The sequence below is a fragment of the Staurois parvus genome, unplaced genomic scaffold (assembly GCF_062004578.1).
Source record: "Staurois parvus isolate SC_StPar_1 unplaced genomic scaffold, SC_StPar_1.0 ptg000298l, whole genome shotgun sequence".
NCBI classification, from domain to species: Eukaryota; Metazoa; Chordata; class Amphibia; order Anura; family Ranidae; genus Staurois; species Staurois parvus.
This window is the reverse complement of record NW_028318094.1, coordinates 8,365,169-8,378,446: the sequence shown is the minus strand read 5'-3', so window position 1 is coordinate 8,378,446 and position 13,278 is coordinate 8,365,169. Positions and strand designations below refer to the sequence as shown.

At 41.6% G+C, this 13,278-nt stretch overlaps 1 protein-coding gene across 1 annotated transcript in view; it reads left to right on the top strand.

The window, feature by feature from the left end:
* Nucleotides 1-3,582: 3,582 nt before the first annotated feature.
* Nucleotides 3,583-13,278, top strand: part of ADAM19 (ADAM metallopeptidase domain 19) — a 119,316-nt gene continuing 109,620 nt past the window's right edge. Inside the window, exon 1 of the mRNA XM_089682850.1 lies at nucleotides 3,583-3,758. Within this exon, the coding sequence (XP_089538976.1) occupies nucleotides 3,665-3,758 (94 nt within the window). The 5' untranslated portion in view covers nucleotides 3,583-3,664. The remainder of the gene's footprint in view (nucleotides 3,759-13,278) is intronic.

Genomic DNA, 13,278 nt, shown 5'->3' with positions numbered 1-13,278 from the left:
TTTGCCTGTTATCTTCTGTTAAAAATGTTTTACTCTGGACTGGTATATTGTATCGTTTTTAAAACACATTTTGGCAGCTCAGGTAAACCACACATAGGGACTGATTTGCTAAAGGTAAATAGACTGTGCAGTTGCACTTTTTTTCTTAGTAAATATAAATGTAGTAAAGCTTCACTTTGTAAAGAATATTCGATCAGATGAAAGGAAAAAGACAAGCATTTTTGCTTGCCCATGATTAGATGATGGAAAAAAGCAAAGCTTTACCACATTACTGAGCTCTCTGGAAAATGAGTGCAACTGCACCTGCAGAGCACACAATCTATTTGCCTATATTAAACCAACCCCATAGAGCACTTACACTCCATTTCTGCAATGCTTTTTATAGTGCATTTTGAGTTTTTGCACATGCATTTGAGACGCATTTTGCTTTTTTCCCCAACTTGTTGCTGGGCAGATTAAAATGCAAAACGCATCAAAAACGCACTACATGCATTTCCATTGAAGTCTATAGAACCAAAAACGCAATGTTTTGTGTTTAAAAAACTCCCTGACCCTTTCCAAACAACACACAGGGTGAAAACTTGGAGATGTGAATCTGTCCCATAAGAAATCATGTTAAATGGACTGCTGTGCGTTTCTGCAAAATGCAAAATGCACAGGTGTGAACCAAGACTTAAGGAAGGTGGCCTCTGACTGCACACATGTATGTGTATACGCGTGACCTTACAATGTGAATGTAACCTAACTAATGAGTATGAGGGCCCCCCCAACCCAAGGTCTAAATCTGGCCTGGTTTCCACCTCTGTATATAGCATGCCTTTGAAAAAAATCATTTGTGATGCAGGCGTACTATCCAATTATCCTTGATCCAGTTAATCAATTTGCAAACTGAAAACTACAGTTGAAACTGGCAGAAAATTCTAACGTGTATGGAAGCCTTAGGGCTATGGTTAGGGATTTAGACAGACTTTTTTCATGTTAAAGTGTATTTAAACTCAAGAAAATATAGAATATTGCAGATAATCAGTTCTTGTGACTGAATTATGTTTATTTTACTTAAGGTTTTTTCCCCTTATTTTCAGCTAGTGATCCTGCGTGTAAAACACTTCTTTACCTAGGGTGACAATGCTCAGTCACCATACTGTTCCTATCGATTTGCTCCAGTGTTGTCTCCCTAGGACAGGGCTACAGAACACCTCCCTCTCTCCATATTGTAGTTCACAGAGATTGCTGGAAATCAGAGGGGCTCCAGTTATTTCTTTCAGGGGGTGTGTGCTGTACTATGAGGAGGGAGCCGATGCCCCTGCCAGACAGCAGGTTTCCCTACTGACAGTAGACTCTAAGCAACACAGAATATAAAAAAAAACAGCGTGGGGGGTCCCCCCCCCTATCCATACCAGACCTTTATGTAAGCATGCAGCCCAGCAGGCCAGGAAAGAGGGAGAACTGCAAGCACCCCTGTCCCCCTATCCTGAATCATACCAGGCCACACACCCTTAACATGGGGGGGAGTGCTTTGGGGGAGAGGGGCTCCCCCCCCAAAGCAACTTGTCCAATGTCAGTGAGGATAAGGGCCTCTTCTTCACAATCCTGGGTGGTGATTGTGGGGGTGCGGGGGGGGGGGTGACTTTAAAAAGGGGGCCCCTAGATCCTGCCCCCCATGTGAATCAGTAAAAATTTCAAATGTAAATAAAAACCCAGAGACAGTTTTTGAAAAGTCCTTTATTAAAATAAAAAAAGAAATAAATGTCCTCTGAAGTAGATCCAACATCATTCAGGATGAACGCCAACCCACATGAAAAAAATGAAAACCTGCCGCCCGCCGAACTTGACATGTTCCTTTGAGAAACACTCGCCAAATGACAGGTTTTTTTATTTTGAGACTTGTCAAAAACTGTCTCCGAGTTTTACATGGGGGGGGGGGTGGGATCTGAGGGTCCATTTCTAAAGGGGGCAAGAGGCCCTTGTCCTCAGCATGTGGCCTGGTATGGTTCAAGAGGGGGGGGGGGGGACATACAAACACTGCACTACTTTGGTCACAGTAAGTGAAAAAATGTAAATATAAAATAAAGAACATTGTAACAAAATGAAACAAAAATGTTTAAAAAATTGGGATTTTTTTTATTTACATACTGTTAACAATCAGTGTTCCTGGTCACAACCACACCAGTCATATGATAATGCTGTGCTGCATTGGTGACAATGTGTAAAAAAAACATTGTGGGGGAAAAAAAAATATTTCTTCATTTGACAAAAAATTGTGACAAAAAAACCTTTCACACAGACTAAACAATATACACTGATTTGTTTTTTTTTTAGCAAAGAAATGTAGCAGAACACGTATTGGCCTAAATTTATAAAGAAAAATTATTAATCAGCAAAATGTTATAACAGAAGTTAAGAAAAACATTTTTTTAACTTTCTTTTGTAACTTTTTGCTTTTATACCAAAAATTCTACTTATCTATCTATATAGTATACACATTAGAAAAAATATATATATGTATACATTATACACGATAGAAAGATAGATAGATAGATAGATAGATAGATAGATAGATAGATAGATAGATAGATAGATAGAGTATGATAGATAGATAGATAGATAGATAGATAGATAGATAGATAGATAGATAGATAGATAGATAGAGTACGATAGATAGATAGATAGATAGATAGATAGATAGATAGATAGATAGATAGAGTACGATAGATAGATAGATAGATAGATAGATAGATAGATAGATAGATACAGATATATATATATATATATATATATTTGATCAACATTATACACAATATATGTGTAGATAGATAGATAGATAGATAGATAGATAGATAGATAGATAGATAGATAGATAGATACAGATATATATATATCTGTATATTTGCATCAATCAAATTATCAGATTACTTTGCGGAAACAGAGACCGAGAACTTGTGATCAAAATCCACTTCCCCGTGTGCATTATATTGATTGTATGGATTATCAATTATAGATTGATTATTCCTATTGGAAGAGATTGATCATATATAGAGAGAGAGAGAGAGAGAGAGAGAGAGAGAGAGAGAGAGAGAGAGAGAGAGAGAGAGAGAGAGAGAGAGAGAGAGAGAGAGAGAGAGAGAGAGACAGATATATATATATATATATATATATATATACATGATCAATCTCTTCCAATAGGAATAATCAATCTATAATTGATAATCCATACGATCAATATAATGCACACGGGGAAGTGGATTTTGATCACAAGTTCTCGGTCTCTGTTTCCACAAAGTAATCTCATAATTTGATTGATTGAAATACAATATATATATATTGTATTTCAATTGATCAAATATATACATTATACACAGTGTATATACATACATAATACACACATTATACATAATATATATATATATATACAAATATATTTTATATATACAAAATATATACATTATACTATATATATATATATATATATATATATATATAGCATACATATAATAAATGGAAGGCTCTCCTCCAGGGGCGTTTCATGCCTCCACTGACAGGCGGTGGGCGTGTCCAGAGCGGAGCAGCCCGGCTGTGTGTGCAGAGCTCGGCTCGGCTCGGCAGGACATGCTCTGTGGATGACAGCCGGGCTGCATGTGGACTGGGGTAGCCGGGGATCCCGCGGATGGAAGGAGCTGCGGGGATCGGGGGGATCGGAGTGTGGATATGGATGGGGATGACGCTGATGCTGCTGACACCTGAGCCTCCCACTGTGACAGGCAAGTGGATGGTAAACAGTCCGTGCATGCTCCATAGAACAATGACTGTCCTATCATCATCATCACTATGAGCAGGGTGGTGCTCCGAGCATACATGTGTATAGGGCTGGGGAGGCAATTCATATGCACACTATATGGGAATGAGAGAACTACTAGTGAAGAGAACCTGTCAGAGCAGATATGTTACAGATATTGTTTCTCTAGGGAAGGTGTGTGCTTAGGGCATACACTGCAGAATCTGATTGTACAATCCCCTTTAGATCTACACATTAACAGCAGTACAATCGTTTGCCTGATTACATACAAAAGCAATGATTTGTTTAGGTTTATCCTCATATTACATAGCAAGTCTAACAATATGCATGCACGTGTTGATAAATGATGACTTTAGTTTCTGATCAATCTCTTCCAATAGAAATAATCGATCTATAATTGATAATCCATTCAATCAATATGACGCACACAGGGAAGTGGATTTTGCTCACAAGTTCTCTGTCTCTGTTTTCGCAATGTAATTCATAGTTTGATCAATCAAAATACAATCGTACCCATAAACCGAGGATCTGAGTGCTGTCCATCGATGTAAAATGATCGTTAATATTCCGCAGTGCCCGATCGACTCAGTTTGCTCAAATCTGATCTAAATGGAGTCTAATAAATGTATATAGCCAATAGCTCTTGATAACTTTTAATCAATATGTGCAAGTAAAACACACAGCATAAATGTGCCCAGAAGAAACTCCTCCAGTGATGGTTCTCACTAATGTGGTGCGGGACACCGCATGTAATTCACACCGGAATCACACCGCATTTCTATGTGAATTACATGCAATATCTGTGCGGTGCTATTTGAGCTGTACATTTTGTATGGCTCAGATTGCATCATATCCACACCAAAAAGGTGCAGGACCCTTTTTTTTCTCACCCATGCGATGCGATTTCTGGCAATAGCATCACATTTCGGGGTGTCATTATTTTAACATTGGCACGCGCACCAGATTGCATGAACACGATTGCAATGCGGGAAGTGCACAGGATTTGCAGCGTTTCCCGCACTGCATTAGTATAAATCTGGGCTCAAAGAGAAGTGTGGGATTGATTTTTTCCCCAAAATGTACTTACATAGGTGGATGCAGCATCGGTCCCCCGTCAGCTTTAAGAGGGAGAACTGAGCGATCACATGACCACTGATCACTGAATTGTCACAGCTGCTCTGAGCAGAGAGCGGTGACTGTCAGTCATCGCCGTCTGCTGTGCCTCCCGTGCTCACTGGTGTGCTGGGCTGTGGAGGGGGAGGGAGCGGCTGGCTAAGGCTGTCAGCAACTCACTGAGCCAGGTCCTGCTCCAGACTCTGGAGTGGATCCCGACTTTAAAGTCGGGATCTTTCCCCAGCTTGGACCTGAGTGATGTCAGCCGCTGTCAGCTGAAAATGGGTAACCAGAGTTCAGAACGAACTGCACTCCCATGATCCACAGAAGGAGTACAGCCAAATGAGCTTTGGTTGTACTTCTCCTTTAATCATATACAAGCGCAAATTCGAAAGTATTGTGTATACCACAAATTCCAACTGTAATTGTATGTAAAAAAGTGTCCTTAAAAGGTGAAAAAGAAGTGTTGTATCCACCGATGCCACCAGTTATTGTGCCAGCACATGTGACTGTGAACACTCCACACTCACCAAATCGCATTGACTCACTTGTTATACAACAAGAAAAGTTGTATTGTGCCTTCTGAAGACATCACGTATTGATGACGAAACGCGTCAAGCAGAACTTCCGGTGCGTCACTTCCAGTCTAGTGTGGATGACACGCTGAGGAGTGGTGGATCGGAAGAGAGATTGCTTGTATGCTTTTGTGTTTTTATGGTCATAGTTTTTTATATGCAACCTACCTTTTAATAAGGCAAATGGTTTTCACAAGAGAGAGGATTCCTCTTCTCTTTTTGGATTTTTGAGCCAGTGAAGTATTGGTCTTGCCTGTTGATGAGGAGGTGACGGCAGAAAGAGGTGCCAAGCAGGAGATCCAACTAGGTCCTTGGGTGACCAAAAAGTACAATATGACTTTTCTTGTTATATAACAAGGAGGTCAGTGCGATTTGGTGAGTGCGGAGTGTTCACAGTCACACGTGGTGGAATAGTAGCTGGTGGCATCGGTGGATACAACACTTCTTTTTCACCTTTTAGGACACTTTTTACATATAAATATAGTTGGAATTTGTGGCATACACAATACTTTGGACTTTGCACTTATATATGATTCAGGAGTTTTTTTCTGGGCACATTGATGCTGTATGTTGTATTAGCACATATTTATTATAAGTTAGCAAGCGCTATTGGCTGTATACATTTATTAAGATCGTTAAGATAAGAAATAGCAGCTGCATTTATAAAAATTGTAAAACATTAATTGGCGCGGGCGGTTATGGTATATACTAAATGGAGTCTAAATTGATTGAAAGGGAAGTTATGGCTATTTATTTGTTTTGGGCTTTGATCAAAACACACGTTCGGATAAATAAAAATCAAAAAAAATAAATAAATAAGAGTGTGTGTGGCCACCATGACCCTAGGTTCACACCTATGCCGTTTGCGTTTGATCCGTTTCTGCAGTACTTTTTGCAGCGTTTTGTAAAATTATTTTTAATTTTTTTTCTTGTTGCTAGGTAGATTAAAACACAAAACGTATCAAAAACGCACTACATGCTTTTCTGCAGCATTCCCATTGAAGTCTATAGAATCAAAAATGCAACTTTTTGCGTTTAAAAAAGTCCCTGACCCTTTCCAAAAAACGCACCGGGTGAAAACACGGAGATGTGAACGTGTCCCATAGGAAATCATGTTAAATGGACTGCTGTGCATTTCTGCAAAATACAAAATGCATAGGTGTGAACCTAGACTTAAGGAAGGGGGCCTCTGACTGTGCACATGTATGTGTAAACACATGATCTTAAAATGAAAATGTAAACTAACTCTGAGTATGAGGACCCCCCCCCCCCAACCCAACATCTAAATATGGCCTTTTTGTCGGCCTCTGACTGCACACATGTATGCAAAACACTGTGGAAAACACTTAGGTGTGAACCTAGGTAAAGGAGATTGTACAATCAGATTGCCTAGTGTATGGTCAGCTTTACCCCTGTCTCAGTACTTGATGAATCACTGGCACAGTCTGCTGGTTGTATGCATGTGCAGTGACCTGATAAGGAACGATGAGGATGACAGCCCCTGCAGCGTGCTCCTGGCAGATCCCATATTTCTATATGTCTAGACAGATCAGATTTATTGTATACCCTGCTTAAAGTCATGGTGGACATTTTTTTTTTAATAAACCATTTGCAGGGACGCTTTCCTATGAAAGTAAAATCTGTCACATCTCAGAGGACCATGGACCTCTATAGATCTAATAATTGTCTAAATTGAACTATAGGTTCTTGTATTGTAAATGTTAGTAGAAAATATTTGTATAGAAAGCTTGTGTGTACACTATATAATTCCTGGCACTGAGCTATGGGTAGGTGCTCAGTGCTGAACATCATTTCCAGGGACAAATATCCTGAGCTGGAAATCAGGGACTGTCTGCTATGATATAAATAGTGCAAGAATGTCCTATAGTAATTGATTACTGAATATATATATATAAGGGCCCATTCATTTATTTAAGGTACTTATATAGTGCCATCAATTTACACAGCGCTGTACATCTATCTATCTATCTATTACATTCACATCAGTCCCTAACCCTCAAGGGGTGTACAATCTAAGGTCCCTAACTCACATTCATACATACACATACTAAGGTCAATTTAGAAAGGAGTCAATTAATCTACCATCACAGGCACAGGGAGAACATGCAAACTCCAGGCAGGTGGTGCTGTGGTTGGGATTCGAACCAACGACCCTAGTACTGCCAAGAGGAAGTGCTAACCATTTAGCCACTGTGCTGCCCAGTCATAATTCTAAGGCTTGTTCACACTACTCTGGCCATGTGTGAACAAGACCTAGAAAGCATATTTTACCATGCATTTATCTACATGTATGAATCCACCTTAAAGTGATTGTAAAGGTTGATGGTTTTTTACCTTCATGCATTCTATTCTATGCACGAAGGTAAAAAACCTTCTGTGTGCAACAGCCCCCCCAATACTTATACGAACCCCATCTCAATCCAGCGATATGCAAGAGTTCCTCAGCTGTCCCACATCTCTCTCCTCATTGGACAAGGCCCAGACTGGGACAAAACATAGGCCCGGGCATTTTAGACTGAGCAGCCCCGAGCCCGGGGGCCCTTCCTTGGAGCCTGGTGGCAACCTTTTGCGACCCTGGTAGTGCCGCCACAGGTTTCAGTAATTTTTTATTTTTATTTAATTTTTTTGTTATTGTTTACAATTTAATGTATTTATTTACATTTCTGTTTTTTATTATTTTTTTTTGGGAGCCCCATTGGGGGTCTTTGGTGAGATATCCAGGGTCTAAACAGACCCCAGACATCTCACCTTTGAGACAGAGAAAGGAGGTTGAGAACACAGCCCTCAATCTCCATCTCTGTAGCCTCAGCTGTGCAGAATGAATGAACAGACATAGCTGTGTATAGAGGTTCCCGTTCATTCATAAACTGAAGTACAGTAAACAGAGATCACTGACTGTCCATTCGGACAAGGACGGGGCTGGTAATGACATATTTACTGACCCATTCCCTACTCTCCATCCTGACAGATCCTCTGCAGTGGCTGGCAGGAGAGGTGACGAGGGAACCCGGCAGAATGCAGGGGGAGTACACAGGAGCCTGAGGAAGCAGGAGGTGGATAGGACAGGTGGCGGGGGGGCAGGGGGGTGACATATAGAGGCACCAATCCATCCATTCCTCTGCTGCAGCCGCTGAATGCCTGCAGAAGGAAGAGAAGGAGAAGTGGGCAATCAGTGGCTGCAGGAGAGAAATAGATCGCTTCCTCTATATGCCACCCCTCCTATCCAGCTGAACAAATGCCCGGTGTGCCCTATGGCCAGTCAGGGCCTGGCTAAGAATGCAGCAGGAGCCATGGGCTCTCACTACTTTCAATCACAGCCAGTGAGCCAATGAGGGAGTTGTGGCAGGGCTGAGCCACGTCTTTGTCTGAATGGACTCAGAAGTGAGCTTGCTTGGATGCCCCCATAACAAGCTGCTTTCTGTGGGGACACTTGGCAGAAGGCAGGGGCCAGGAGCAATGGTGGGGAACTTGCGAAGAGGAGAATCGGGGCTACTCTGTGCAAAACCATCATGCGGAACAGGTAAGTATGATATGTTATTTAAAAAAAAAAAAAACATCTGCCTTTACAATCAATTTAGGGCTTGGTTTATATGGGTATCAAATGTTAAAAAATGCCCAGTGCCTGTAATACTCAGCACTTCTTTCACCTGCAGCTCAAAAACTCTCCTAACCCGAGGAGTAAGCCTTGTACACACGATGGGAATACAGGACCAATGATCGTCTCAAGTGTTTTTTTGCATGCTAGTCTCATATCAAAAATATAGAGGTTACTAAAGTAACAAAAAGTCTTGTACGACAAAATACAATTTCGGAAGTGATGTAATGATTTGTATTGTATTGTAATGTATTCTTTCTTCCTGGTCTTGTGAATACTAATTAAACAAAAATCGTATGTTCTGGAATCGTACTAGAAAGGTTTCCGTGCTTGTCCCTTCAGATAAGATTCGGATTAGATTATCATAGTATCACTTCGAAAGTGGTATTTTTCGTCCGATTTTCTGCTAGTGTGTACTAGGCATTACTTGAGCCAGCCAAAGGTGGATCGAAATTCAGTCAGTTCAGCAGTTTGTTCCATGTATGGGAAGGCTGGATGATTGCAATGTCTCATGTATCTTTGTGTCGAAGACCTGAAGACAAGATCAGCAGTAATGGGGAGATTCTCCATCTGTTGTCCAACCAGCCTGGAATTCAGATTCTCACCAGTGATGTGGCACTGGAACTCAGAGGCATAACAGGAGCGGCATACAAACTCCACAGGTTCACCTACTAATATACTGAAAGGTGACTACTACACACAGTACAGTATTACAGTAGCACAGACCTATCTTCTGGGCACTGTGCATGTGAGATAATAACAATAGGACAGAGATATATCTGTCATAATGATTTGATTTGAAGGATACACACTCAAAAAGTTATTGGCAGCTGAAAATAAACTATTAGAATATAGGGGTACTTGCCTAATAGTGTCTGCTTCTAGCCTGGGTGAAATACATCACTCCTGTGTATATGGTCATGTGGCTGAGTTCTGTATCTACAGTACATCCTTGCAACTCTCCTTTATATAACATCAAAGTCCTCCAATCAGGGTTCCTGACCCAGCTTGTAGGGACAGGGAGGAACTGTCTGCAATTAAAGGAGAAGTACAGCCAAAGCTCTTTTGGCCGTACTTCCACTGTAGATCACAGGAGTGCAGTTCATTCTGCACTCCTGTGACCCATTTTCAGCTGACAACGGGCTGAAGTCACTGCTTTCTGCTCAGAGTGTCTATGAGAACTCAGCTTTCAGCGGTCAAGTGATCGCTGAGTTCTCACACTTAGAGCTGGTGGGGGATGCTTTATAACAGAAAGTAGAAAATATAATTGTTTTTAAAATATTTGGTCTTTTTTCATTTTTATAATAAAAATTTAAAAACCCAGTTGTGATCAAATACCACCAAAAGAAAGCTTTATTTGTATGAAAAAAAATTATATTAATTTAATTTGGGTACAGTGTTGCATGACTGCACAATTTCCAGTTAAAGTAGTGCAGTGCAAAATAGCAAAAATAAATGCCCTGGTCATGAATGGGGTAAAACCATCTGGAGGTCAAGTGGTTAAACTAGACCTTAGACCTATGTATGAAAGCTGTGCACTGCTCACCTACATTTGGAATTACTTTTGTGTTATATGTATTGCTGTTTATTTAGCAATTCATATTTATTGATTTCAATGTGATCATAAGATCTAAAATTCCCCTTTGACACATGTGGCCCTGTCTACAGTAGGAAGAGCACCACTGTTTAGGTGCATACACTGAGCGGATGTGTATACATAAATACTGACTTCAATATTTATTATAAATTCAGAACATGGATGTATTCATTCATGCATTATTTATAAAGTGTATATGTGATCGGTCCTATATATCCCACATGTACACACAGTGGTCTGTTTGTAATCATGCAGATCACGTTAGCTAATCCTAGGGCAGGCATTGTTTTCCTGCATTTGACATGTCTGAGTGAAGTTTAAAAGCAAATCTGAAGATTTCATTTTATTTACTGGTGTAGTGTGACCATTATGAGGCTGTGTATGACTTTCTTTACTTCGCGTTTGTTTGGATGCAGCAGATCTCATTGAGATCTGTTCACACTGCAGGCAACGTAACTAAAATACAATCTTTCACGTGCATTCTAAAAGGCAACGCAAAGCTAAGACACCTGCAGGCAAGTCACCAAAGTCTATATAGAGAATGGGTTCCTTTCATCCCTCACATATTTCTCTTCAAAGACAGCACCAGAAAACAGTTCTGACACAAGCCTTGGACACCAAAACCAGCTAAACCTGGTTCCAAACCACCTGCACAATGACGGGACACCCCCACTTCAAGTAGGGAGATCATAGCCGTGGGTCCTCAGGACATTCCAGGGTCTATGAATATCCAGCCTGTGTCCTGTACTGTACAGCCATAGAAAATGTTTGAAAGACTATGACTATATAATCATTAGTAAAATATATTTATTTCAATCTAACATATTCCATAGCTACTAAATATACCACATGATGCTCAAGTTGAGATTCCCTACTGCAATGTTACACCTCAGTTGCTGGTTCCGTTCGTCTACACCATTGGTCTCCAAACTTTCTAAACAAAGGGCAAGTTTAATGGACTTTAGGGGGGCCAGTGGGAGTAGAAAATGTCCTGGCATCAGTGGAAGTAAACAATGTCCCATCCTTAATATTTAGGTAAATATTAGTGTGCCGTTGTTGGTGTAAGTGGGAGGAATAGTTCCCCATTGTTGATGTCAGTGGGAGGAATATTGCCCCATTGTTGATGTCAGTAGGAGCAATAGTGCCCCATTGTTGATGTCAGTAGGAGGAATAGTGCCTCATTGTTGATGTCAGTGGAAGGAATAGTGCCCCATTGTTGATGTCAGTAGGAGCAATAGTGCCTCATTGTTGATGTCAGTGGGAGGAATAGTGCCCCATTGTTGATGTCAGTAGAAGGAATAGTGCCCCATTGTTGATGTCAGTAGGAGGAATAGTGCCCCATCATTGGTGCCGGTGGGAGGAATAGTGCCCCATTGTTGATGTCAGTGGGAGGAATAGTGCCCCATTGTTGATGTCAGTGGGTGGAATAGTGCCCCATTGTTGATGTCAGTGGGAGGAATTGTGCCCCATCATTGGTGCCAGTGGGAGGAATAGAGCCCCACTGATGGCGTTAGTGCTGGAATTATTGCTCCATTGTTGGTGTAAAGGAACAGTGCCTCATATCAGTGGGAGGAATAGTGCCCCACATGACCACACATGACCCTAAACCCCGTGCCGCCTCCTGGCTTCCGAAACTCTTAAAGGGCTGGGAGGTGCCGGCACCAAGGGGTTAAAATTTGCAGCAGGGACAACTCCTAGCTGACACGTTTTGTGCTAGGTACAGTACCACCAACCTCCCATGTTTAGTTACTAGATTGATAGTGGCCCGGGCCGCAAAGCATCTTTTCTTGGTAGGATGCCAGCAGATGGCCTGCACAACATCATTGGTTCCTAAGACACTGGTCATGGTGCACTGTGTCACTGGTTGTTGGTGGCTGTGGTGCACAGCATCATTGGGTGCTAGGATGCAAGTGGCTGGGCCACACAGTGTCATTGGTTGCTGGGACTCAGACAGCCTGCCAGCCCAGTTTCATTGGTTGCTAGGACACAAGGCACAAAGCATCATTCTTTACTAGGATGCAGGTGTTCAGCCCATCCAGTGTTACTGGTTGTTAGGACATTGGAAGCCAGGTCACACAAAGTCACTGAGGACGGAGGGTCAGGTATGGACACTATGGCCTAACGCGATAGTAAAGTAAAAGTATGCATCATATATCTAGCACATTATGACAGACTTGCCTTAAAACAAAGCCTTCCAGCAGCGCTCTGTCACCGCTGTCAGCACCTCCATCTTCTCCCCAATCTGTCTTACAGGTTGACACTCTCTAGCCACTTGAATGGTCTGACCACCATGAGGTCACTCCCGCACATGTGCATAGGAGTCACGGTCATGGCACAGAGCTCTCAATGGCATACTCCAGTGTGCTGTTCATTCAGAGTGCAATACAGCTGTGCCGGTGATGCCACTGGCAGCTACAAAAGGCTTACCTGTAGGTACAAGTCATAAAGAGGCGTTCACTCACTTAAGTGCCCCCTCTTTTGTAACTCTATGCGTGCCACCTGAAACAGCCATCTCAATTGACCACGTTGGCGGCCCAGCCCTGATAGCTAGGGACACTAGCCACATCACTCCCTAGCACCAACA